The sequence below is a fragment of the Podarcis muralis genome, chromosome 5 (genome assembly GCF_964188315.1).
Source record: "Podarcis muralis chromosome 5, rPodMur119.hap1.1, whole genome shotgun sequence".
Classification (NCBI taxonomy): domain Eukaryota; kingdom Metazoa; phylum Chordata; class Lepidosauria; order Squamata; family Lacertidae; genus Podarcis; species Podarcis muralis.
In genome coordinates this window covers 72,256,300-72,281,732 of record NC_135659.1, presented here as the reverse complement: position 1 = coordinate 72,281,732, position 25,433 = coordinate 72,256,300, and the positions used below count along the sequence as shown (strand labels likewise).

Below are 25,433 nucleotides of genomic sequence, written 5' to 3'. Positions count from 1 at the left end.
GAAGTAACCCGTTCCGGTACTTCCGGGTTTGGCGCAATGCGCAACCCGAAAATGTGCAACCTGAAGCACCTGTAACCCGAGGTATGACTGTAAATGTGTTATTTTCAAAAGTCTAACAGTCTGTTGGTTTCCCTGTTCACTTTCAGTCTGAAGGGCACTAGCTCCTTGCATGCATTTCCTTGTTTGGCATAGGGCTGCTCCTTCCACTGAGGTGAAAAAGAAAATTTTCATTGGTAGAGGAACTCCACACATGCTTGGTCATCCATAAGCCATAAGCCCACAAAATTGGGGCAAGTAACTGCAGTAAGATCTCTTAAGGCAGAAAGCAAGTGTCTGTGACCTAAAGGAGGGGGTGGGAAACCATCCAAGTAAATGTGTGGAAGGGCACTCATGCGCATCTCCATAATTTCCCAAGTTTTCTCTTTTACTACTTCCGTCCATCTGGGAACAAAACTCCATAGTTTTCTCCCTAGTTTGCATGTGTGTCTGTTTGTGACCTTTGGACCATGCCTTCGGCAGTCCATCCCTGGGACACCCCCCCTTCCAGTCCTACTACTGTTGGAGTAAGGGCAGATGGAGCACGTCAGCTTGGGAAGGTAGCCCCTCTAGGATAAGGCAATGTTGATCCTGAACCTATCTTGCCTTGTGGGATATCTTCAGGAGAAGAAAAGGCTAAGGAGTAAACCCTACACAAATCCAGTGGAGTCCCCAGGACGGTTGGATGGTGTCTTGTATGCCTCCTCCTGGCAACTCCTACTGCCCAGCTGGTGCCAAACATATTGCTCTACTTTCATTTGGACCACATCAGTGAAGTTGGGGTGGGGTGGTGGTCTGGTCGTCTGGGACAGCCCAGGACCTCCATACACACTGCCCAGGCTTGTGTCCCAGAGAGATCATTTTGGTGCTGCCAATTGGTTTGATTTGACTGGAGTGTCCCAGAGATGCGCTCCATTGTCTCGTGAGACAGACAGATGCCAACAAAACAACAATATTGAAATTCCAACATCAATAGGACAAGGGTTGCAGAACCTTCCAGCAGGGAGGGGATATCTGACATAGGATTTCCTTTCCAGTGTTTGACCACTCACTCCACCCACTGCACCATGCTTCCTATTTCCTCCTGGGATCACAGGATTGCAGGACCGCAGGATTGTAGGGCCCCAGCTAATGTAGCAAAGCACACTGGCCGTTCTTAAGCCTATGATCTTGCATTTCATTGTGCAGGTACATCATTAGCCACTCGGGACTTGGCAGCACATGAAATGTAACAGTATTTTGTGTCTCCGAACAGTTGGCACTTCCATCACGGAACTGACACAGAACAGCACCTGTGTGTGTTCCACAAAAGAATGAGGCTGCTTTGTTTCTACTTTTCGTATGTTTTATTATAAAGAAAGGTAAGATAAGCATTGTGAGCCAAAATGTGCAGGTACTGCATAAACAGCACCACAAAGAAAATAAAAAATAATAATTAAAAAAAGAAAAACCATGGAAAACGCACTTTTCATAAACTGTAATCTGCTTTCTAATTTTTTCATAAATAGACAAAAATCCTTGTCAGCAATTTTAAATAGATGGACATATGGCTGAAAAAAAATATAATAATGCCATATAACATGGATATAAACTGTCCATTTCTTGCTGTACAAATAATAGAAACGAGTTTGGCAGGGTTTTTTTTTCGTTTGTTTCTTTTTATACACATCTCCATTCTATGTATAACTAAAAAAATGTGCTACAATTAATATAAAATGCTTTTACTATAAAGTAAACTACTAATTTCTTCCACAAAAAAATCTTAAAGATGTCTTTAGCACAGTTCTAAAACATTTATTAAGCTACTTACAACTATCCAACAAATTATATTTTTCATGGTCTTTTCACATTGTTTCCCTCTCATATTTGCACTTCTGCTTCCCATCTGCTCTGTCCACCTAACCTCCAAACAACAGGTTCTAATTTTTAATTTTTAAATTTAATTTTTTTTTTGCCAGACATCTGAGGCCTTTCGCATGTACAATATTCACAACAGACTTCACATTTGTCTTGCACAAAGGTTAGTGCCATTTAGCAAGTCATCGAAAGAGTGTCTCCTCCTGCTGAGCCAAGCCTAATGCCTCTGAGCGAGCGCGGCGCCCGGGTCTGTGCTGAATCTAAAAAGCAGTTCGCTAGGAAAATGGTCCATAGCTAAGCTGGTGGCAAGCAGAGAAAGGCGCGCGGGGCAGGCAGGTGGAGTTGGGGGGGTGGTCCTTTGTAAATTTTGTTCTTTGTGATTTATGCAAGGTTGGCTTCCATGTACAATAGGACTTCGGAGAAGAAGGAGAAAGGGAGGGAGGAGGAAGAGGAGAAGAGAAGGAAAGGAATAAGCTGCTCTCAGAGCCAGGATATGAAGCCAAAGGCGAGGTGCTCTCTTGCCCTTGTGACTTGCTTGATGCCCATCTGGGTAGCCTGTATCACAGACCCTCTTAAATGTCCTTCCTTTTCACCTTTGCAGAATGGAGATGTCAGGGTTTAAGTGAGGTAGAGTGACTTGTCCCTTGGCAGCATGCTGTAAGAGAAACAGGAGGAAGAGGATGGGTGAGATTGTGAAAAATAATATTAATCATAATCATAATACAACCACCAGGCTAGCAGGCACATCTAGAATATATTCCATACTGGTATATAGGTTTATATATTCCCTACTTGCCATATACTGTAATTGCCACAAACTGGATTTTTAAAATGTGGGATACAACTCTCCAAGCTTTTGATAGCAGCATTAGGATCGTCCGTGCTTGTAAGTTACAAATAGATGGGAAGGCAGATTAAAGGGCAATCCTTCTTTCCTTGGCTTGAAATTCATAATGATTACAGAGATCTTAGCTGCAAAACACAATAATCAAAACCAATGGTATGTATGCTGTTGAATCTAATGCAAATTGAAGCGGCACACTATGACTTCGAAAAAGGATGTTTAAAAAAGTTGCCCTCTCAAAGAACAGAAACAATTTCTTTTTGCCAGATTATGAATAGCTAACTCAATCAAGGTGAGGGACAAACACAAATGTCAAAGTAATGAAAACCTGTTACGTTAATTTAATGATATCTATCTATCTATCTATCTATCTATCTATCTATCTATCTATCTATCTAATCATCTAATCTTTTTGCCAAACCATGAGAATGAGTTCAGCTGAGACAAAAGTGGGGGTAGGAGAAGAAGAGGCTACAAGGAAGTAAAAGACTGGAGATTTCAGGGCAATTTAAGCACCCCTCACTTGCATGGCTTCTTAGCTCTTTTGTTTTTAAACTGGACCCCTGCTCTCCATTACACAGCTTTAAATAGATTGGCCCATAACTGTCACCCCAGATTTGGCTCTCTGTGGTAGCAAATCTTTGCTGGTTTGTGCCCTGGAGATTAACCCTCCCCTCAAAAACACTGGAGTAGGAATAATGAGAACAGAGTGAAGCACTTCACTGATATATCCGTTTGCAAAAGAAGTCAGCATCCTATCATGTCCATCACATTCTCTCTTATAATTCACTTATCTGTACTTTTTTATAAGCAGCGTTTAAAATGTTCTGTCTTCCTATCCTCAGCAAAGATTTAATACGTAGACAAGTAGTGAGGTCTTCTAGTACCAAAACTTCATTAATTTTACAAACTACTCTCCCAAACACATTACGGGCATTGCTATAAATAATTGAATCCAAACTAAGTGCGCTTACTATGTTTTATCTCTCCTTTCTTACAGTGTTTGTTCACTTACTCAAGTGATTTGGAAGACTGAATAATTTGGAATGAATCTTCCAGTCTCCATCATGAATTAGCGTAGTCTGTTTTTGTTTGGACAAACTGACTGTATGCAAGTCAGCAGGTCTGTGCGATTTGCTTCACAGACTAATGCTCTGTTCAAGCTGCTTATCCCAGAGTGCTCCCATGACCACTCTGGACTAAAAGGTTTAAAGAACACAGCCTAAATTACAAAGTTTGATTAAGATGCCCAGAGAGCAGATCATACATGGTGGCATGGAAGGGTAAACAATAATTAACTGTGAGAGATGAGAGTGGCTGACAATTATTCAGTGGTCTAATGTCTGATAAACAGAGAAGAAAAATAAACACAGCAGTAGCCTTTAATGAGAAAAACCCAGCGGTCATGACCATTATTAGGATGGAACAAGCCTGAGTAAAGTAACAGAGCAAATATTGATGGCAAGGTTCTAAGATCTGCTGCTCAGATGCTGCTGCACTTCAGATTTGGCACACAGTCCTGATAGTGCTGAAGCATTTTCACAAGAAGCTCTGAGGATGCAAAAGAGGAAACTGCATCGTATTGCAGGGGATGGAACTCTCCATGTTCCTGTGACAAGCAACAATCTCAAGTAACAATGCATTCAAACAATGCCCTTCCAAAGCCAATATCTGTGCCTCATCAGCTAGAGATGAGGTGCTACTGTTTAAGCCTTCAAAATGTCTGAAGCTTTATGGGTCTGGTTTGTTCCACTAGATAATCAAAATCTACAATAAGTAGTCAAAGCAACTATTGTGCTATTTGTGCCCACTAATTATATGATAAACATGCTTCAAATCAAGGTTGCAAAAATTGCAAGGTGTGTGTGGATGGCTCAAAATTTCTGCAGACCATCTATACCACCTCTCTTTATACAAGTCTGCACTATGCTGGAGGTATATTGCAAAAAACAAAAAAACCCAAACACCTCATCTTTCATCAATGTGATTTCCGTTTGTGAAGTTTACAACACGTTTTCCTGAAACTTTTTTTTGATGTGTCTAGATCCAACCTAAGTCCCAGCCCCTACAGAATCTGAACAAACATATACTGGTCTGAAAACACACACAAAAAGAACACTAATTAGGAAGGAGGCTGGGTTTGCTAACTTTAGCAAGGTAGTATGGTCTAGGGCTATAGCATCCAAGAGCATATGAGAGGCGTGTTGCCATTATAATATTTATTGAATAGCCAAGTGCATTTCCTACAATTATGCAATTAAACAATTGTACTATAGTGCCATTCATTTCCCCCTGAATCCCATGATCAAAGGATTACACTCTGCCTATCATCAGAATGACCCAAGCCCACTGATTCTGTCCAAGGTGCGCTGCCTGTGTTAGACCTTCATAACAGACGTTTGAATTATGCTGACTTTAAAAGAACAACGGTGTGTTCATTGCAAGCATCAAATATTACGAGAAGACTGTGAGCACGATTCGTCCAGGGATGACATTTGATGCAGACTCTCATACATTGTGAGGGAGGCCAGAATCATCAGCAACCCCCACCCACCCCCTGCCAAAAAATATATGCCCCACACTGGAATTTTGCTGCAGAAGTTAGTTCACCTCATAATCTGCTATAATGATTTTCTGTCATCCTTAGCCTAATCTGCATGGTTTAAATATGATTTTCCAGGAATATGAGATAAAACCATGAAATCTGACATTTTCACTGTGACAAAGGCATGAAATGTGAGCGCTTTGATCATGAATGGTACGGGGCACTGTGCACACACAATACTGCATCTTGCCAGAATGCCAAGAGCTTGTTTTCCTTCCTTAGAGCGGCTACCTGCCTGCTGCATTCATGTTTCATTAAGGTACTCTAGCATTCTTCAGCATGCCAATACGCCTAAATAATGCAATTTTTATATTGGGTGATATATTATTTTGATATTAAGCTAAATAATGAAGCTGCACTTAAGAGAGGCTTCTAACTTACATCAGCCCCAAAACAGGTGTCTCATTACATAACCTGCCTTCTGAAGTGCGTATGTGTGTGAGAGAGAGACAGAGAAAGAAACACACACACACACACACACACACACACACAGAGAGAGAGAGAGAGAGAGAGAGAGAGACTTACATTCAATGTTTAAAAATTAGCCCCTTTTTGTTGCAAACAGCATCACATAGAACCAATAGAAACAGCAACATTTCGGAAAGTCCTGAATGCCAGATATGCTTGAAATTGCTTATTTGCCTCCCACATTATTATAAAAATAACATACCACACCGGTTCTTCCTACTGCAAAGTACTATTTATTCCACAGCAAGTTCTGTGTGGATATGTGTAGTAGGAAGGACCCAAACAAGCATTTCCTCTACACAAGTTCAAAAAGCATTAAGCACTGGCATTCCAAAACATTTATGCCTTCTCTTGAACTTTCCAGATTATTTAAGGAAAAGCACTTCCCCGCTCTCTCTCTCTAGGAAGGGGCCTTGAAGTCTGGCCTTGAATTTCCCAAATTCCATTTCCCACCTAATGGAGGCGAAGGTGAGGCAGCCTTGTTGCAGAAAGGCAGCCTTGTCTCAGAAAAGCATCTTTTGCCACTTTACCTCTTTGTCTGGTCCTTTAATAATACAATAGATAAATGTGCACTCTGGTGCTGGGGGTGGGATGGCATACAAATGGAACTTAAGAAAAGGAAAAGAAAGAAAAAAATTCCAGAGTCTTCTCACCCACCCCCTTATTCTTTTCGGGAGGAAGCAGTTTGGAAAAGAGAGAGGGGACGGGGGTTAGCTTTCTCACTTGTTTCTAGTCAATCAGAGTTGTGCTCAGCAGCTTTTGCTACAAACAGGAGAAATGCGATTTTGGAAGAAGAATGTACGTCTGACCCAAACAGAGTTGGTATGGTTCCATAGCGGGCTTGTGGATGAAATGATGGACACCTGGATGGATGGAAGGCATTTTCTGACTAGCGGGGACAAGGTCACACCCACATCATGCATTTAAAGCCATGGTTTCTCCCTCAAAGAGTCCTAGGAACTACAATTTTAAATGTGCATTAAATGTGCATTAAATGTACATAGTGTGGCGTGTCTTCAGCCAGAGTCTTTCTCAGAAATGCAAAATGAGACCTTTTAACTTGGGATCTTACATATGCAAAAAACAAAAACAAACAAAAAAACAAAAAACAAAATAAAAATAGTTTGCCACTGGGAAAAGGCCATAGCTGTTTGCCTCTAGCTAAGCACCTGAAATCCCTGGCTATAATTTAAAATGTTGGCCAATTTTTTTTTAAGATCAGTATTTACCTAAACATTTCCTTTAAACAGTTAACATTTGAACACAGGGTGCTCAGTTCCTCCTCTAAATGCCAACATTTAAGCACTATCAAAATTTACAGAGCTAAGTTGTAACACTTTAGGCCTTATGTGTACAGAACTGTTTTGCCAAGGACAGCAAGAAAAACTTTTCAGGCTTCCCCTGGTGTCAGGGTGGGGAGGTGGGGTTTACATTCACAAAGAGGACACTGGGGGGGAAATCCCTGCAGCAAAGTAGCTTCAAAACAGACAGAAGTAATCCTAAGTGACCAGTACAATATTCACTTGTGCTACAGAAAGGATGGGAGATGCTCTCTATGCAGAAACTCCACTGGATGACCACAGAGAGTAGAGATGAATGCTGTATTTCTGGATGGAGTGATGCCATAGATAAAGCTTGAAGTTTCAATAACATATTCCTGTCTTCTTAAACAAAACAAAGCCCAGTGCTTAATCCACATTGCAACTGAACTATCATGGCACCTCCCAGGGAACCCTGGGAATTGTGGGGCTTCCCCCCACAAAGGTACTGAAAGATTGTAAGACCAAACCGTTGAACTGCCACAGAGAACTGTGGTTCTCAGGATCCTTTATGAGATTCTTTATTGGAAGCAGATGACATGTGCCAGTCAAACTGGTTTATGTTTGCAATGGATACATGGCTGAAGGGGGGAGGGGGGAGGCTAAGCTTCCCCTTCTGTGCATTTCTACCCACAAAGCAATATATGAAAATCAGTGATAAGATCCTTATTCTTACAAATCAAAGATGAGATGATAAACGTGAATTTTAGCTACACCACTTTAGTGGACAGAACTGAATTATTCTTCACGCACCAAAAAATGCTCTGTACACAGGAAGCAGGTATCAAGAAGAATGGTTCCTAATTGGCTTTCTGCATGCCATGCTAGTATTCATTATGCAAGGAACTTTTTTTTATGTAGAGGAGTTATTCACATGATATCATGCTGTAAGCAATGCTTCATATTCTGACTCAAGTGTCTTGTGGGTAGGAAGCGATGGACTCAACATTCAACTCAGCCCTACATTTTTTGCAAATCATAAAGAAAATTCACACTGCATATGCTCAGAACTAGATGAGCACCAGCAGGATGGTGACACTTTGTATGGGGATTCTTGCTTGTATACTGAATGCATTGTTGACGCAATCATGTGCAATTGATTGCTTTTAAAAAAAGCCCAGGGTTGCAATGCATTTGTTCATGTGCATTACTTAAAGCAGGGATGCCAAGCCTCTGGACCCCCCCTCCTGATATTGTAGGACTACAACTCCCATAATCCATTGTCACTGACCCAGCATGCTAGGGCTGATGGGAGTTGGAGTAGAACAACTTATAGAGGGCCACAGCTTCCTCACCTGATTTAGATGGAGGAGAAAAAAATGGGAAAGAATGGAAGGTTGCAGCTAGAGCAAACGACCAATTCTGATATTAATTCTAGAAACTATGAACATTTGGAAGGGTTAGGGTCTCTGGACCATAATAAAGGTTGATGATGATAAAAACACTCATGCTCAAAACAAGTATGAATGTTTTTGAAACATGGTGCTTTGATTACTTCCATCATTTAGACAGCCCTCTAAACATGCTGAAATTTCTTATTTTGTCTACTGGCCTGCAGTGGTTAATTCCGCACTCTCTGCTGGGGTATTCATTGTCCCACTCGGTATTTCCTGGGGGGTTTGATGCAGCAGGTGATCGCGGCCCAACACTGTTCTGAAACTCAGATGACATATGAGAGAAGTCCTAAACGTGGAAGAACAGAGGAAAAGAAAATGTTATAAAGCAGGATATGGGCAAAACAGTCTGGCTTTACCTATAACTTCCAAACAGAGTCCCAGCTGAGCAAAGTGCTTAAATGTATGGATAGCAAAATATTCAAGAACTTCATTTAAATCAAGACCAAAGTGAAAATATACAACAGGATGTTTATTCTCTAAAGGTATCAGCTGCTTTCCTTGTTTTACAAGGTCATGTTTTGAGAAAAATTCGTTCCATATTTATTGCCCATATTATGCACAATGACACATAGATGCTTTTGCCTGCATCTATGTTTTTGTTTTGTTTCTTTGCAATCATAAACACTTTCCCCAAAAGAAATGTGTCTCTCACAGGCATTAAAGTAGTTGAAGTTAAAGTAACGTGGTGAGGAGAATCTTTACAAGCACTGTTGCTTTATCTGATGACACCTTTTTGACTCCAAAACAGCTTGAGAGACAGTCTAATGAGAGATGCTGTTGCAGATGCTGGTGTATGGTTTAATCATAATCAAATGAACAGCATCTATTAACTAGGAAAAGAGGAGATCTGAACAAGGAATTCAAGCAACAAGTTTTATAAAAATTAAGCTTTATTTGGACCAGTGATGCAAAATACTCCATTTCCAAGTTCACCTACTTTAGAGCTCTTCAACTGACTTTAATTAGTTAGTTCTACTTCACTATAATTATTTTGAAGCTGGTTTGAAGATTTTGATCTAAATTACTACGTTGCAAACTACCACAGTGATAAACCATGACAAAAATGTTCATATTTGCAGATCACTTCTCATTCTCAATCCCCAAAAGAAAGCTATGACCATTATGCTATTATAATATTCAAAATATGGATAACCATGATGTGACATTTCAGAAGGAAGACTTTCAATAAAGCTATTTCTCTCCACCCCCAATTGACATCAACCAGGTGCAAATACAAGGCAGCTCAGAATCCAAGGAAAATACCAACTCTGAGAGTTCAGGAACATGGAAGGTTCTGCGCATATAAGTCCATGTATCCAATTACCTATATGACAGACGTCCTGAACACATAAACTGTGGGGAAACTGCACTGCAGATTCACCTCCAAACTCTAAATGATAAATTCACTGGATCCGTCTTGATGAACAATCCCACACACTTGAAAATGAGGGGCATAACTTTGAAATGCTTTTCAATATAAGAACTCCTGACTGCCAAAATCTCCATTAGTTAGCACAGCAGCAGCAATGTTGAGCTTTTGCCACCGGTGCTTTGGGGTGCCTGGCTAATATAGTGCTCTATTTTGGGGCAGTATATAGAAACCTCCCACAACAAGGTGGTGCATTTTATTAAAGAATTCAAATTATTGCAACCCAGAAAGTAATGACAGTTAATGGCCTTTACGTGCCATTTGAAAAAGTAGTCTTGGGTGTGCCAATGTGATGTGATTCAGGAGGTTCATGATGGGTAGCCCCTTTGAAGATCAGGGAAATTATGCTCTGGGAGGTGTTTAAGCCTTTCCTCCCATGCCTTTCCCCCACTGTAAATCAGCCCACACTCACCAAAAATTGCTACTAGCTAAACAAGCAGAAAAGACAGCAAAAGATTCTATTCCTGTCTGCCATAGGAGGAAGGAAAGGCTGAAACAGTAGTCTTGTTCACACATTATGGTAAATCATAGTTAATGGTTCATCATGAATGTGTGTTATCTCACTATCTTTGCTCCTCCCATGGGAAAAACAAACCATGACCTTTGGCTTAGCGCCACGTCCAAATCAGGGATCATGCAACCAAGGTTTATTCTAGGGCTTGCTGACCATAGTTTGCTTGAGCAAAACAAAACCACAATTCTTGCCAGGGATCGTGGTTTGCTTTTCCAGAGTGTTAACAAGGACAAACAAAGAAAGTAAGACCAGGAGATTTGTGATAAATCATTAACTGTAAGGGTGAAGTAGGCCACTCTCTTCCAAAGCACCATTTCCCCAGTCTTCAAAGCAGCCCAGTGGGAGCTGCTGATTAGCAAAACAAGTAACCAAGGGACACTTCAATCATGGATCTTTTGAGCATCGTGTGTAGTTCAGCCACTAGTTTGCAAAACCCAGATGTGCAGAATTCATGGTTAGGAAATGGAATTTAGGGCTCAAGCCACTCACCTGCTGGCCTGGTGGTGAAGAGTTCATTGGGGGCTGTACCTGTAGTGCCATGGAAGGAGACAAGATGGGTTGCTGTTGGACCTGCTGCATGCTGAGGGACTGGTTGAGGATGGAGCTCTGTGGGTGGTGCAAAGACAGCTGCTGATGGAGAGGGGGGCTGATCTGGAAAGAAGGGGGTGGCGAGGCACTGATGCTGGGCAATATGGGTTTGGAATTGAGGGTCCTGGAGAGGCCGGGGTGAGGGTGTCCACGGTAGCTCTGCAGGTCTGCTGGGGACAAGAAGGAGCCCAAGCCAGGATAGGGTGATGAGGCCTGTGGTGGCATCGTATACAAGGGCTGTTTCGGTGGGATCATTTTTGAAGGTTGGTTGGTTTGGGCACTTTTTGTCTCCCCTTGGTCAGCTGAGCTCTGCAAAACGGTGGGAGGAGGAACCACACAAACGCACAGAACAGATTGCAAATGAAGGACAAGTCACTGAAATTAAGTACATGCAACTTCGACATCTGAATAACCGAAAGGCACAGTTCTCCTCCCCTTTTAAACTTTGCCCCTTCTATCAGATGATGCTAAGAAAGGAAACCTAAGAACAAGTTGTAAAATGCATGATTTAACACGTGTTTCCAGTGCTTGAAGTTCAATAACAGTTGGCCAAAATAAATAAATATCACAATGGAAATCAATATGGCATGGAGCAGTGGAGGAGGCAACATAGCTCAGTGGTAGAGCACATGTTATGCATGCAGAAGATCCCAGGACCAATCCTTAGCCACTCTACTTAAAGGATTCCCAAGACCCCCTAAAGCAACTGCCAATCAGAGTAGCCAATAGTGCCCAGGATGGACAAATCTAAGGCTGCTTATTAAATTATGCTGCACTTGTCAGTTGTTTTGCAATTATTGCCTTTCTCAAATTCACAACAATCACCATGGTGCTACTGACTGATTAGTTGCAAAATGGGCAGCAGCATCTCAATGGCTACCCAGTAAGTTCATGATGCAGTGGAGAGATGAAATGAGGTCAAAACTTTAAAAAAACCAAAAAACCCCAAAAAAACTTTCTACTGAACTACAGCAGCTTCAGAGTTGAAAAATACAGGGCAGGGGGGAGGTATCTGGGCAGTGATGGAGATGGAATAAAATAGAGGGGAATATAGCAATTTCTAATTCTGGTAGCCTCAGCATCTAAGTAACTAATGAAGGTGCCCCAGTCCCAAACTGAAGGATTGTTGGTGTCTGCTATCTTCTATGCCACCTGCTCCACTCTGTACAGGGATTTTCTAACATTAAAAAATTACTTATTTATCTATCTAAAGCAATAGACAAGATTTTAAGGCATTTGCCAGCAAAGATAATTGGGTGATGGTGGGGTTTTTTTTGCTCTCTCTCTCAAAGTCCTCATTCCAGTTTTATTTAAATATGAAAGTCACCTTTTAAAACTCTTTTTTAAAAAAGCCCACAACAGTTATTATTGCTGCTTTGCTAAATGCGGCGAGATACTGCACCAATGAATTATATGCAGCATGAGCAGAATACCAATATCAAAATATCCAACCTTAAATACATTCAGCGCAGTTATGAATCTTTTTAAACACTTAAACCAATGAAAGGGACTCGGATTATTTCCTTTTTGACCTTTTTGCCACAGCTCTTAACCTTCAAGCATGGCTCTGTTAACTCCCCAGGCAACGTTCCTCAGTGCTCACTCCACAGCATGAAGTACATGTTTACCCCTATTTTAATTATACTGAAATTAAAATTATTTAAATTTTTTTTTGAAGGGAAAAAGTAAATGTAATTCCGCACAATTTTAACACTTTAAAATGGCAGCCTTGGCTTGGCCGCTTGTATACTACTGATGCTGGGAGCTCTCCGTGGTTCTGAAGCACTGTGCCTACCGCATAGGGGAAAAGGGGCAGCTTAGCGGTAGGACACATGCTTTGCAGGCAGAAGGTCTCAGGTTCAATACTTGGTTGAAAGAGACTCCTGTCTGAAACCCTAGAGAGCTGCTGCCAGTCAGTGCAGACAGTTCTGAGCTAGATGGGCCAATGGCCTGACTCAGTGCAAGGTGGCTTCCTGTGAAGTAGGTTGGCTACCCATCCAGTTCTCTCCCTCACAGCTTCAGTCAGGAGTGCCAAGAGGGTTTCCTGGGTCCAGCGGACTTTCTGACCCACATGCAAAATTGTACAAGGGTTTGCTCTGTGTCATAGGCAAACTTGTGTCCTCTTCTGCAGGTGGAGTGGAGGGTATGGAAGTAAATCAGTGGCCACACATAGAAATCACCTCTGTTTTAAAGCAGAGATTGGATGACCATTTGTCATGGATGCTTTAGTTGAGATTCCTGCATTGCAAGACCAGATGACCCTCAGGATTCTATGAGATGTGTGTAGTGCATGAGTGAGGGGGTGGAATGAAAAGTTCTGGCTCTGCTCACTTTTGCTGACACCCACTTTCATTCTGGACCCTTCCATTGCTGACATGCAGCTCCTGGAGGCTTGGCCATGAGGCTGAAAAAAGTCCTTTGTCCCAGTATATCTGTTATTCATAGAACACGGTGACAGTGGCCACTGAAGGAATATCTATGGATTGCCAGCACAGATTTTTTTTAAAAAAAATATCATTATTATATCTCAGTGTCTCCTTTGTTCTAGCAGATAATAATTCTTATTTTCCTATTCCCATTGCCACCTAATCAGCCACACCATTACGAGTTATTGCTCCATCAGATGCTCTTTCTCATCTTGCTATAATGCATCTATGTGACATCAGGTAGCGATAGTTGTTGGCTCTGGTGCAGAATACTACTTCAGCACAGAAATGTAATGTTCCATTACTATGGACAAGAAAAACAATACCTCAAAGCAAATGAGCCACACTGTATATACGGCAACAGCCACCTACTGGATATATTCAAAAACACAAAACTATTTACAGAGTACAGCTGCCAATCTTAACCCTTTAAGGCCCACTCCCCAATTTCATTCAACTCTTTCCTTTGACACTCCATTTAATAGTGTCTTCTTCTTCTAAATAAATTCATATAAAATTCCAGCTACTTTTCCTTTGCTATGTCATTCATCAAAAGCTAGTGCCTAGTTTCCTTGCCTCTCTACAGTAGCAGACCTAGCCCCACACTTTTCTTCCTCACATCCTATTCCTTTGATGTTCCATGGGCTCTTCAGAGGCAGCGTCTTGTTCTCTCTGCCAAGCCCATGTTTTGGGATAGAAGGCATTCCTAACCTCTAATCCTATGAAATTTGAAAAATGAAGTCCTCCCCTCAGTATATCAGATACTGAGAATTCACAATCTGCAGGTAGTACAAAATAATATGAAGCATATGTTGGGAAGGAGGGGCCAGTATCGCTTGCAAATTCTTTCTGGGTTTGAGGCAACAACAGAGGTCCATGCCTGCCAGCTTTAAACGACCTTAATGATCACATGAACAATTTTACTATCATGCTTGTAAGTGCAAAAATGAACTGACAACCATGTACAAATATGTTTGATCAAAGATGTCAATCACAGCTGTACATTGATTGATCCCTTCCCCATCTTTGTTTCCTTAGATGTAGGATCCTGCCCAAGCTATTTTAACAAAACAACTATTCAACATATATTTCCCAATGCTATACCCTGGATCTAATGGAAGTCAACCTAGTGCACCATCCTCTTTTTAACAGTAGGCAAGTAGATGCATTTGGGTGTCATGTTTTGTAAAGACTAAGCCAGAGCTTTTTGAACTGTGTGTTGTGACACGTTAAGTGTGTCGGCTGCAGTGTGTCGCGCAAATGCTCCCCACACTCCTCCCGGGGCTGGAAAGGGGCTAGTTTATGCTCTGGTTTGCTAGTAAAATTGAATTACTGTGCTGTTCGAAAAGATTCATGTCTAAAAGTTGTGTCACCAACATGAAGAGTTTGGAAAGCTCTGGACTAAGCTATAAAAAGATCTGTAGTGAGCATTGGACTCACACACTCCCTCCATCACCCTAGCATGGCCACAAGGAGGAGATAGGACACTTTTGATTGCAATTAACCACAGTTTAGCATGCCGTCCAAATAATAAACTGTAACTAAATATAACTAGTTGAAAAACCAGCTTCATAAACTTGGTTGGTTGAAGTTTAGGATTAACCACAGTTTGTTGGGTTTGGAAGACATAGCAAGCTGCAGTTAATGTACCTAAAAATCTTCTAAACTCTTCCTTGTGGAACAGAGAGCAAGTGGGCTGTAGTCTCTTCTTCTACAACCTATTGGTTTCTTTTGTTTACCTTCTGGTACACCCCAACTGAAGCTGTCTCTCCCTTTGCATCACCTGCTACTACCACTCCTGAATCTAACAAAAACACCAACATTCTACAAGGTAATGCAATATATAAAACGACGGTGATGGGATTTTATTATTTTTATTATTATTGATTTATTTAATGCAGAATTCTCTGGGCCCTAATCACCAGGCCAGATCCTCTGCTGCTGCAAATCAGTCTTGAAGGGGTAAACATGTATATCCAGCACATATCAGCTGCATGCAAAGTTCACGAAACCTGGCCTTGGCTCCTCTATGCCATAATGGTGCTTACAAAGAGCTGACAGCTTTGCGAAGAACACGAAGCATCCAGTATGGTTTGACTGTGGACAAAACCATCTAATGAAAGTTATGTTTTGTCTTGCTTTAAGGGGTTTGGGATCGCTCTGCAGATGATCCAATCTGTCTTTGATTATGTGGGTAAACAAGTATTAACCCAGACCTTCAAATCAAAGTTATGACTCTGGTGACAGCAGGGAGCAATCCCAGAAGTCCTGCCTCTAAACATTGCAATATACTACAGTAAACCAGGTGGGGCTTTTTTGTTTTGTAAGAGGGGGAGACTGGCATCCCTACAATGTATCCTTGAGCCATGCCACAAAGTATTTCGCTTTGCTCTTGCAGAAGGTAGTTAACACTGAAATCAGTTTTGATAGCACGGTTACAGTGCATTTCTTATAAACTTGCTCCTCCCCAGAGACTTCCACGAGTTGCAACTAATTTATCATTGCCACATCCATAGCGATTCACGTATGAAACATAGTCTGGTTACCTTGGAAACCAAGCTGGCCCGGTAGGCTGCCAGAGCTTTTAGATACTCCTTCTTTGCTGCTTCAGTTTTTCTTTTATATGCCTGAAAAGCCCAAGAAAAGAATATTAATTAAACAAACAGAATAGGATGGTACTTTTCTGACTGTGCTGTGACTTACTCCTTGCATATTCCTGAAGGGGACTGTGATCTGCTTTGATTTGTTACAAAAGGAGACTTCATGTATGACTGATGGGAACCTGCAATTGGTCTGCAATTTCCAAAGACAGAACGCAGGCCTAAATCAAAACCACCATATCTAAACAATTAAAAAGAACCTGGAATCAATAAATGGTACCTGGTCTATTATAGATTGTGCTATCTTGTATTTCATCTGTACAGTGGTGCCTCGCAAGACGAAATTAATTCGTTCCGCAAGTCTCTTCGTCTTGCGGTTTTTTCGTCTTGCGATGCACGGTTTCCCATAGGAATGCATTGAAAATCAATTAATGCGTTCCTAGGGAAACCGCCTTCAGACCAGGTCCGGGGACAGACTGTCCCCGGACCTCTTCTGAAGGCTTGGGGGGGGACAAGGGCTTTTCTTCCCACCCCCAGCATTTTAAAAAACCCTGGGACAGCGGAGGACTTCTCCGCTGTCCGGGCGATCTTAAAATGCTGGCGGGCGGCATTTTAAAATCGCCCCGGGACAGCGGAGGACTTCTCCGCTGTCCGGGGCGATTTAAAAGCCCCTGGGAAGGCAGGCAGGGGGGACAAAGACTTTCGCCCCCCGCCCGCCTTCAGAAGGTGTTCCCGCCCCCCGCCCCCGCCCGGCTTCGCAGCAGCGCTACGAAGCCCGGCGGCTGGGGCAGGTGTTCCCGCCCCCCGCCCGGCTTCGCAGCAGCGCTACGAAGCCCGGTGGCTGGGGCAAGTGTTCCCGCCCCCCCACCCCGCTTCGGAGCAGCGTTCCGAAGCGGGGTGGCTGGGGCAGGTGTTCCCGCCCCCCCCCACCCCGCTTCGGAGCAGCGTTCCGAAGCGGGGTGGCTGGGGCAAGTGTTCCCGCCCCCCCCCCCGCTTCGCAGCAGCGCTAAAAAGCCCGGCGGCTGGGGCAGGTGTTCCCGCCCCCCCACCCCGCTTCGGAGCAGCATTCCGAAGCGGGGTGGCTGGGGCAGGTGTTCCCGCCCCCCGCCCGGCTTCGCAGCAGCGCTACGAAGCCCGGCGGCTGGAGCAGGTGTTCCCGCCCCCCCACCCCGCTTCGGAGCACCGGGAGAAGCGATCTCCCCGCAGCCCCTTGCTTCAAAAGAGGTCCGGGAGCAGACCTCTTTTGAAGCAAGGGGCGGTGGGGAGAAGCGATCTCCCCGCCGCCCCTTGCTTCAAAAGAGAAGACCCGCTGTCCCCGGGGCAAGCTTCGTTTTGCGAAGCAAGCCCATAGGGAAATTCGTCTTGCGAGGCAACTCGAAAACGAAAAAACCTTTCGTCTCGCGAGGCGTTCGTCTTGCGGGGTACCACTGTATGCCTCTGCAGTGCATGAGATAGCTTAACTAGTTGTGTGAAGTGGTCAAGATTCTGGGTCTTGTTCAAAGTGTAAAAAAAATTATGGTCTGAAATGGTTACTAACAGAACCATCTCCTATAAGTCTAACTGCATGCTGCAGTCATCAGGAGACGTCCTTCCCTGTATCCAATCCGCAACAGGTGGGTGGGTAAGTGGGGCAGGGCCTTCTTGAAGGTGGCACCTGGGTTCTGGAAGACCCTACCCAACAAAACTCCAGGAAATCCAGTTGACCTACAATCTCCCTGCCTTCTGTAGGAAGGTAAAAATGCTATTTGCTATAGCTTCTAGTTTACATTAGATGAGTTTATTGCTAGAATTTCTTTATTCCTTTCTGTATTGTTTTACTGCTTAGTTGGTTTTTACATTGTTTTTTAATTGTGATTTGCTTTATTATGTGAGTCATCCTGGGGCAGTATACAACATTTTAAGGGACAGGATTCTCTGTGTAGCAACCATGAAGTTCATAGTACTTGTCCTTCTGGTGTTTTCGAGGTAAGAAAATCTATGGTGATAAGATAGATTCCTTAAAATACACAGCCTTATGTTTCATATGTCATGATGGCACTCGATTGACAGATAGAACGCCCACCCCATCCAAGACTTGGATTTATAGGCTTGGAGGCTGACAAGCTAGAAATCTCTGAGTGTGAACTTTTTGAATGTTTCTTTTTTCAAATAGAGGAGTAAAGCCATCACAGAAATGAGCTATATTGCTTCATGTTGGCAATGATATGAACCCTCTTCATTTGCCCTGAAATCAACCAGGGGGCTTCTAGAGGAGTTCCTAGAGAAGTGAAGAAGTAAACTTAACTTTGTGAAGTATGACAAACCATAATGTTATGCATCATTACCATTTCTGTAACTAGAACTGGTATGAATTTCTGTTTAAGCTCATAACTAATAAAGACCAGGTGAGTTAAGAGCTTGCAATGTGAATGAAACATGAGCTCAACTTATACTGCCTACACTTAAGTCAGATCTGCTTAAATAAATAGGACTAAATTATGTCACATTTATTTCAATGGGTCTACTCTAAGTAAATCGCTTCGTTTTGGACAAATGTAGCTGCCTAATCCAAAGTCAGATACTTGTGATGTCAAATGCTGTACAGCATAACTACCAAGAGAGGTGTCCAACGAAAACTTGACTATTAACATTGGGCAGCAACCCAATGTTAATATTCATTCTGGGAAACCAGACTTAAAAAAAAAAAACCTCCTCCAGCTGTCCTCATCTTATTAGAACATCTCAGCAATTGGGATGTTTTCATTTGCATAAAAATTACATGAGATAAAAACTAGATTTAGGCCATTTATATGTAGCTGAAATGAAGGTTTCCAAACTTCTTAACAAGGAAAAAAAACTGCTTTGTGGTTAACAAGTGAAGCCAATTTGAGCTTCAAAAACCCACCCCAATTTCTTCAGAAGACTCCCAAGAGGATATCAGGTTTGTCAGTGAATAAATTTCCTACTTTTAAAAATTTACTTTAGTTACACTCAGACAAATTTAGCTCCAGGGAGAAGTTGCAGGTTTTTGTAGATAATGATCCTGTTTCTCAAGGTAAAATGTGAGAAGTAGCAGCTTAACAAACATTTGATCTTCATAATCTTAAATTGAATTGAAGTTCATATGCAGCAAACTCTTAAATCCAGGACAAACAGGTAAATGAAATGATAGTGAGGAATCTGTTAATCAGATTAATCATGCATTTCCTTGGGTTCCATGTGCAGTTGCCTCTGGAGAAGATTCTCTCTCCTAGTGTAGCTAATCTTATGACTGTTCAAACATAACAGGGAAAGACAATAAGAGCAGGGGATTGAATCCTGAACTCCACTGTCCTAAATTGAAACCTTTTGCTCATGTCCCAAATGTTGAAGGAGTAGTGAAACTGACAGGATCTGATCTCCCACAGCTTCTGGTTTGTTTATTTATTGAATTTATACACCGCTCTATACCCGGAGGTCTCAGGGCGGTTCAGTTTCATACAAAAGGGGATAGCCTTACTCTGGCACATGGGGAACCTAAGGAGACCATTAAAAAACAACAAAATAGTTTTGGTTTATAATGCTGAACAGGTATACTTAAGAAGCATAATGCACTGCCAAAAGATTTTTTTTTTAAAAAAAAAGTAAATTTAGAAAATATTATTGAACTGGTAAGGAACTGGTGTGGGGAACAGACAACTTCAACTTTTGTCTTTTCTTTTCAGAGGGCTACATGAGCCACTCATATGGATATGGATACCGTATTTTTCACTCTATTGGACGCAGTTTTTCCCCTCCAAAAATTGAGGGGAAATGTGTGTGTGTCCTATGGAGCAAATGCAGGCTTGTGCCATAGCCGCGCGCAACCCCTCCGGCAGGGAGAGGCTGCACGGGGCTATGGCTTCTTTAGCCCTGTGCAGCATCTCCCGGCAAGGAGAGGCTGCACGGGGCTAAAGGGGAAGCCAAAACAGCGAGCGGGATCCATATTTTTTTCCTTGATTTCCCCCCATAAAAACTGGGTGCGCCCTATGGTCCGGTGCGCCCTATGGTGTGAAAAATACGGTACTTATTTTCATGTACGAACCCTTCCTCCAAAGCCTTTTAAAGCTCTCAGGGCAAGGAAGGCAAGCATGTTATTAATCTTGATCAATATAAGTGCAGACACTAAACCATGCAAATATCTATATAAGAAGCATTGTTGCACATCTGCAAGTCAGATTTGGATTTTCAAGGGTACAGCTCAAACCACAAAGGGCTGGTTTAGTTTCTTGATATACTTCCAACCTGGAGCCGTCATGTAGATGCAGCTACATAGAGAAAGTAACACCTATATTTCTCGCACAAGGTATACTACCACCAGCAAATGCTATTTCTTCCACCCAGAAGTGTGTGTATGTCTGTTGAAGGTGACATACCTTCGGGTGGAGGCCGAAAGTATATCGAGAGCCGGGGATGAAAGAGACAATACAAAAATCTTCACTGTTAAAGAATGATCATTTTACTTATTGATTTTTGTAGCAGGTTGATAGCATATTACTGCCAAAAACACATTTTCAACTCATAATCATTCATGTTGGCCTTACAAGAATGTTATGCAATTAACTGTTCATTGCTGTAATGAGCTGCAGAATATCAACTGTTCAGAGACAAAAATTATGATATTCGGTTACTGAAGGATGAAATATTAACAGACAGCCAATTCAGCAGTTATCGACCTTCCCTTACCTAAGAGTAAGGTAAAGGTAAAGGGACCCCTGACATTTAAGTCCAGTTGCAAACAACTCTGGGGTTGCGGCGCTCATCTCGCTTTAAAGGCCGAGGAAGCTGGCATTTGTCCGCTTCCACAGACAGTTTTTCTGGGTCATGTGGCCAGCATGACTAAGCCGCTTCTGGCGAAGCCAGAACAGCGCGCGGAAATGCCATTTACCTTCCCGCTGGAGCGGTACCTATTTATCTACTTGCACTGCGTTCTTTCGAACTGCTAGGTTGGCAGGAGCTGGGACAGAGCAACGGGAGCTCACCCTGTTGCAGGGATTTGAACTGCCGACCTTCTGATTGGCAAGCCCAAGTGGCTCAGTGGTTTAACCCACAGCGCCACCCGCATCCCAAGTGGCTGTGCAAAGGCTTCCTGATTTGTGGCCCCAGGAACAGGCCACTGTGTCCTGTGACAACCTGGGGGCCAACCGCCCTGCCCCAGATCCACCCCCAAAGCAACTTAGGGATAGGGCTAAGATTTATTAAAACCTTATTCTCAACATATGATTGGGAGGCTGGGGTGGAGTGAGATGCTGCATCCTCGCCTCCCCTTTCCAGACGGAGGAGTGGGTTGGTAAGCAGAAAGATTCAGCCCTGCGGGATTCTACTCATTGCGAAGGGCTTCATTGCAGCTTGGCAAGGATCAGCAACTGGCAGATCAAATAGTTTTGCTAACCAGCTGGGGTGGAAAGACAGAGAGGTCTGGGAAGGAGAGGCTGCCTGAGAGAAGCATCCATTCCCCTCTCCCACGAAGATGCAGCTGCCCAGTAGACCCCTCCCTTTTGTGAGTTCTCCTCCCTGCCCCATGCCTGCTTTATCTTTCTCCATCAAGCCCCATCCCCTTCAAGCTTTGCATCAATCTCAGAAGCCTAATGAGCCATGTTGACCTAGGGGTCTCTCAACCTGACTCGACCAATGCCCTGATTTCCTGAATCAGCCTTATTTGATTTGGGCCTTGGATGAATCTCATGCACAGCCCTATCTGGGAGTCCTCTTTTGTTCTTCAAGCAAACAGGAAGTGGGAGGGCGACATTGGTGTTCCATACAGTCAAATAAATTGCAAGTGAGATGTTTATGTTGCACTTGCAAATGCCTCCTTTAAAACATATAGAGCAAAATCCCTAGTTCAGGCACAGAATATGGTGCTCAAGTCTATCCAAACAAATGAAGATCCAATGGAAGCTGTTTTTAAAGCATATCTTAGATTTCTCTAAAATTACTCATTTATCTGCTCCGTGCTGAGACCGAAATAATCAAGATTGGCAAAAGGAAAGTATAGAATTACTGGAATTTTCTGTCCCATAAAATTAATATGCCTTTTGCTCTAGTCATGCTTTTCTTGTGTGCAGGGGAACTGTGCAGTCACTGTAAAGTGAGGCCAACTGTTTAGCCTCATTCCCCAAGACACATCTCTGTCCTGAAATAAGCATGCCATGTGCATCGTTGTCAGCAAGGTGTCCCAATTGCATGTAATCCCTACCCATGAGCAGGAGCATGTCCATTTCACTTCCTTTACAGGAAATTGTGAGCCACTCTCCATTTCCCCAGGAAGTGGCTGCAAAGTCAGGGGCAGGCACTAAAGGAATGTGTGACTAGAACTTTTGTCAAAATAGTATCAGCAAAAATATATGCTTTAATACTCAATCAGTAGCACCAAACTGGGCTTGTAAAACTGAAGCCCTGATCTACAGATCTACTGAAAGATATGCATTTTGTTTCGGATATAAATAAAGTGTTTCTGTAATCTGTGTCCATCTGTAAAGTAAAAATAGAGCTATGAGTCATAAACCTGCCATGGAAGGTGATATGGTTTTAGCTACTAATTTTAGACCTTATAACTACATCCAGACTGCTCTTAGCAGCTGAATTATATTTGGGATTTTGACCACATTCTCCTTGAGCCAAGTCCATGGTGAGGCTGGCTCCTCTTGCAAATATGGAAGTTTACCGTTTGTGTGCACAAGTCAGTCATGAAAACTCTGCACACACTGATTTTTGGCATGCCACTGGGAGTCTTCCACAAGTCCCACTATCAGCAGCATCGTAAAAGAAAAGGTGTGCAGAGTCCTGCTCATGGCATCAACCTGCATGTGGTCACTGGCATGTGGTACCATTGGCTTCAAGCACCAGCTCCCATCCAAGAGGGATGCCCTTCCTGTCTCCATTTAAAATTTTCACTCAAGTAATATAAAACTCTTTTGTTTGACAAACGAGGCCTTTGGGCCTTAAGCTTCAATTGACAATTTTTTGATTAAAGTCCTGAACTATTGATCCTTGTACACAATTACTTACACACACACACACACACACACACACACACACACTGATCCCATTCTGGATTGCAAAAAGGGAGACAGGCAGGGCTAGATTCAGTCCCCACTCTGTCCCTTAAAAGGTGGGTGGCACTATTAGAATTAACCGCGCAGACCATCTGTTAAGGGATATTGGTGCGGCCCCAATATATCAAGGATCACTGCTCTGGGATTTCTATTACGGGCAGATTACCTGGACTGGACTGGAACTTAATGCTATAAATATAAGCTAATTGGTGGAGCTAGCAAGAAGCAAAAGCTCAGTTCTCTTGAAGGCCTTCATCTCACTCCAGGATACACAAGCACTCCTGTTCCCTCCTTCCTCCCACCAACAGGATGGAACTGAATGAATGTGTGTTGTTGTTGTTTTCTTTTAATTGGTATTGAAGGCTACAAGACGCTTTGCCTTCACATTTTACTCCTAACAACCATAATCATATGTTTGTGAGCAGGTGAATCTGACAATGCTAACCGTGAACAGCCCCTCAATATGAGTGTCAATATGAATGTCAATATATCTTTTAAACCTCACCCCACAATTCTGACAGGCCTTGCCTTTTCTTATAATACTGTTTTGACTCTTGCTTTGGCATGTAACTATAGTAGAGAATAAAAGGGGGAATGCACAATAACTCACAGTGGGCTGTGCATATATGTGCTCGGTAAAAGATTGCAACTGTACCAGGACACTCCACATATTGCAAAAAATAAAATAGAAATGTTTGTGTGTGTGTGTATGCACACACACGGTATGCTCTCAAATGCATACAAGTGTCATGCACAAAAAGAACACACAGTATGCATTACACACGAACACATGCGCAACTTGTGAAGGGGTGGGGAGGAGGGAGGACATTTACCCTCCCACCCCTTTTGTGCATGTGTGCACGTACCTCCCACTCTTTCCCTCCTACCATTCCTTCTTAATCTATCTGGCAACTAATGGCAAGAATTATAGGTAAGGAGGAGGTTGGCAGGCTTTCTATGACAAGCACAGCTTCCAGCAATCACCTCAAAGGTGGGGAAGGCATCCGCTGAGCATCTGCTCAGCCCAATCCAACCTCCCACTGCTAGTCTTTGGCAAGTGCTGCGTGGGCATCAACTACGAGGCTGGCTTGATCCCTCATTATTTTTCTGCAAGTTAAGGGGGGACTCAACTATAGATAGAAACCTTCTCCAGTTTCTCTTCTTTGTTGTCCAAATGGATACAGATTCTGCATTTCAAACCATTAAAAGATTGCCTTCTGTTCCAATAGAACATGCTTTTTGTTTATAACGCTGCAAAATATCCTCTTTCCAGGATCCTCAAAAGGGCACACTCATTGTGGTTTTGTGGTACACTGATTTAAATTTAATTGATTGGGAGCCAGATGGTTAGTTCAAACTGGAATACCACATGAGTCTCCGCAGTACGAAAATGATTCAACATGCAGCACATAGTTTAGATTTTACCATGCACTCAACTGAAGAAAATGTTGAATGTTGTCCAGAGGACCTATATTTAAGGCTTGGAATGAATCAGTTAAGAGCTAGAACACAAGATTCTGCAGGGGACCTTTTCCCCTTTCTGCTTTCCCCCTTCCTGCTCAACCTGCTGAGGACATAAAAAGAGGTGGAGGATGTAGATGCAGATCGAAAAGCCAGTTGGGTGGGATTTTTCCCACAACAGGCCCACCACCTTTCGCAGTTAAATAAAACAATAAAAACTTTGTTGACAATCTAGCAATGAATATTCCTGTTCTAAGAGTTAACATTCCACACTTCTTTTTTGATTACACAATGCATAAGACAGTTTTGCCACTTCAGATCATTTCATTTCTCCCCCACCCTGGTAGATAAAAGTGAAATTTCCTTTCAAAGTCAAACTAAACCCCAGTCAACTGCAAGCTCTATTGCCTTCCTCTCTGTTAATATTAGAATTGCAGACTCTAACAAATAACATTGTTATTGCTTATATTTTTATTTCTATCGTTTTAACCCTTTATGCTATTATATCTCGTCCTTGCCTTGAAGACATATCTGATAATTTGCTTATTTGACTTCTGTATATGAAAGCATAGTATCTACCTGTGTGCCCTTTTAAAACAACTGTCTGACTGACAAGCTTTTACTTGCAGAAAAACTTACTTGCTTTGTATGTGTTAACATGATTTACCCATGGCCCTGTTTAGAAACTGTACTTGCTGTGGCATCTTATTGACTCTAATAATGGGAAATGTGTGGCTAAAATCCCACTTGACACCCTGAAAATTCAGGGCAAAATGTGAACAGCACTTCCTACCAGGGCTGCTTAAAAACCATCCATGTTAAAAGAGCTTTGCAAGG

At 42.6% G+C, this 25,433-nt stretch overlaps 1 protein-coding gene across 12 annotated transcripts in view; it reads right to left on the bottom strand.

The window, feature by feature from the left end:
- Positions 1 to 1,359: 1,359 nt before the first annotated feature.
- TOX2 (TOX high mobility group box family member 2) overlaps positions 1,360 to 25,433 on the bottom strand; it is a 223,774-nt gene continuing 199,700 nt past the window's right edge. For 11 of the 12 annotated variants that reach the window (XM_028734869.2, XM_077929200.1, XM_028734866.2 and 8 more), the window contains 4 exons: positions 16,030 to 16,110; positions 10,959 to 11,366; positions 8,682 to 8,812; positions 1,360 to 2,548 (listed from right to left, as the gene is read on the bottom strand). In XM_028734869.2, coding sequence (XP_028590702.2) covers positions 2,512 to 2,548; positions 8,682 to 8,812; positions 10,959 to 11,366; positions 16,030 to 16,110 — 657 coding nt within the window. In that variant the 3' untranslated portion in view covers positions 1,360 to 2,511. Of the gene's footprint in view, positions 2,549 to 7,243; positions 8,813 to 10,958; positions 11,367 to 16,029; positions 16,111 to 25,433 lie in introns of those variants that run through there. The other variant, XM_077929198.1, reaches the window with a different exon arrangement.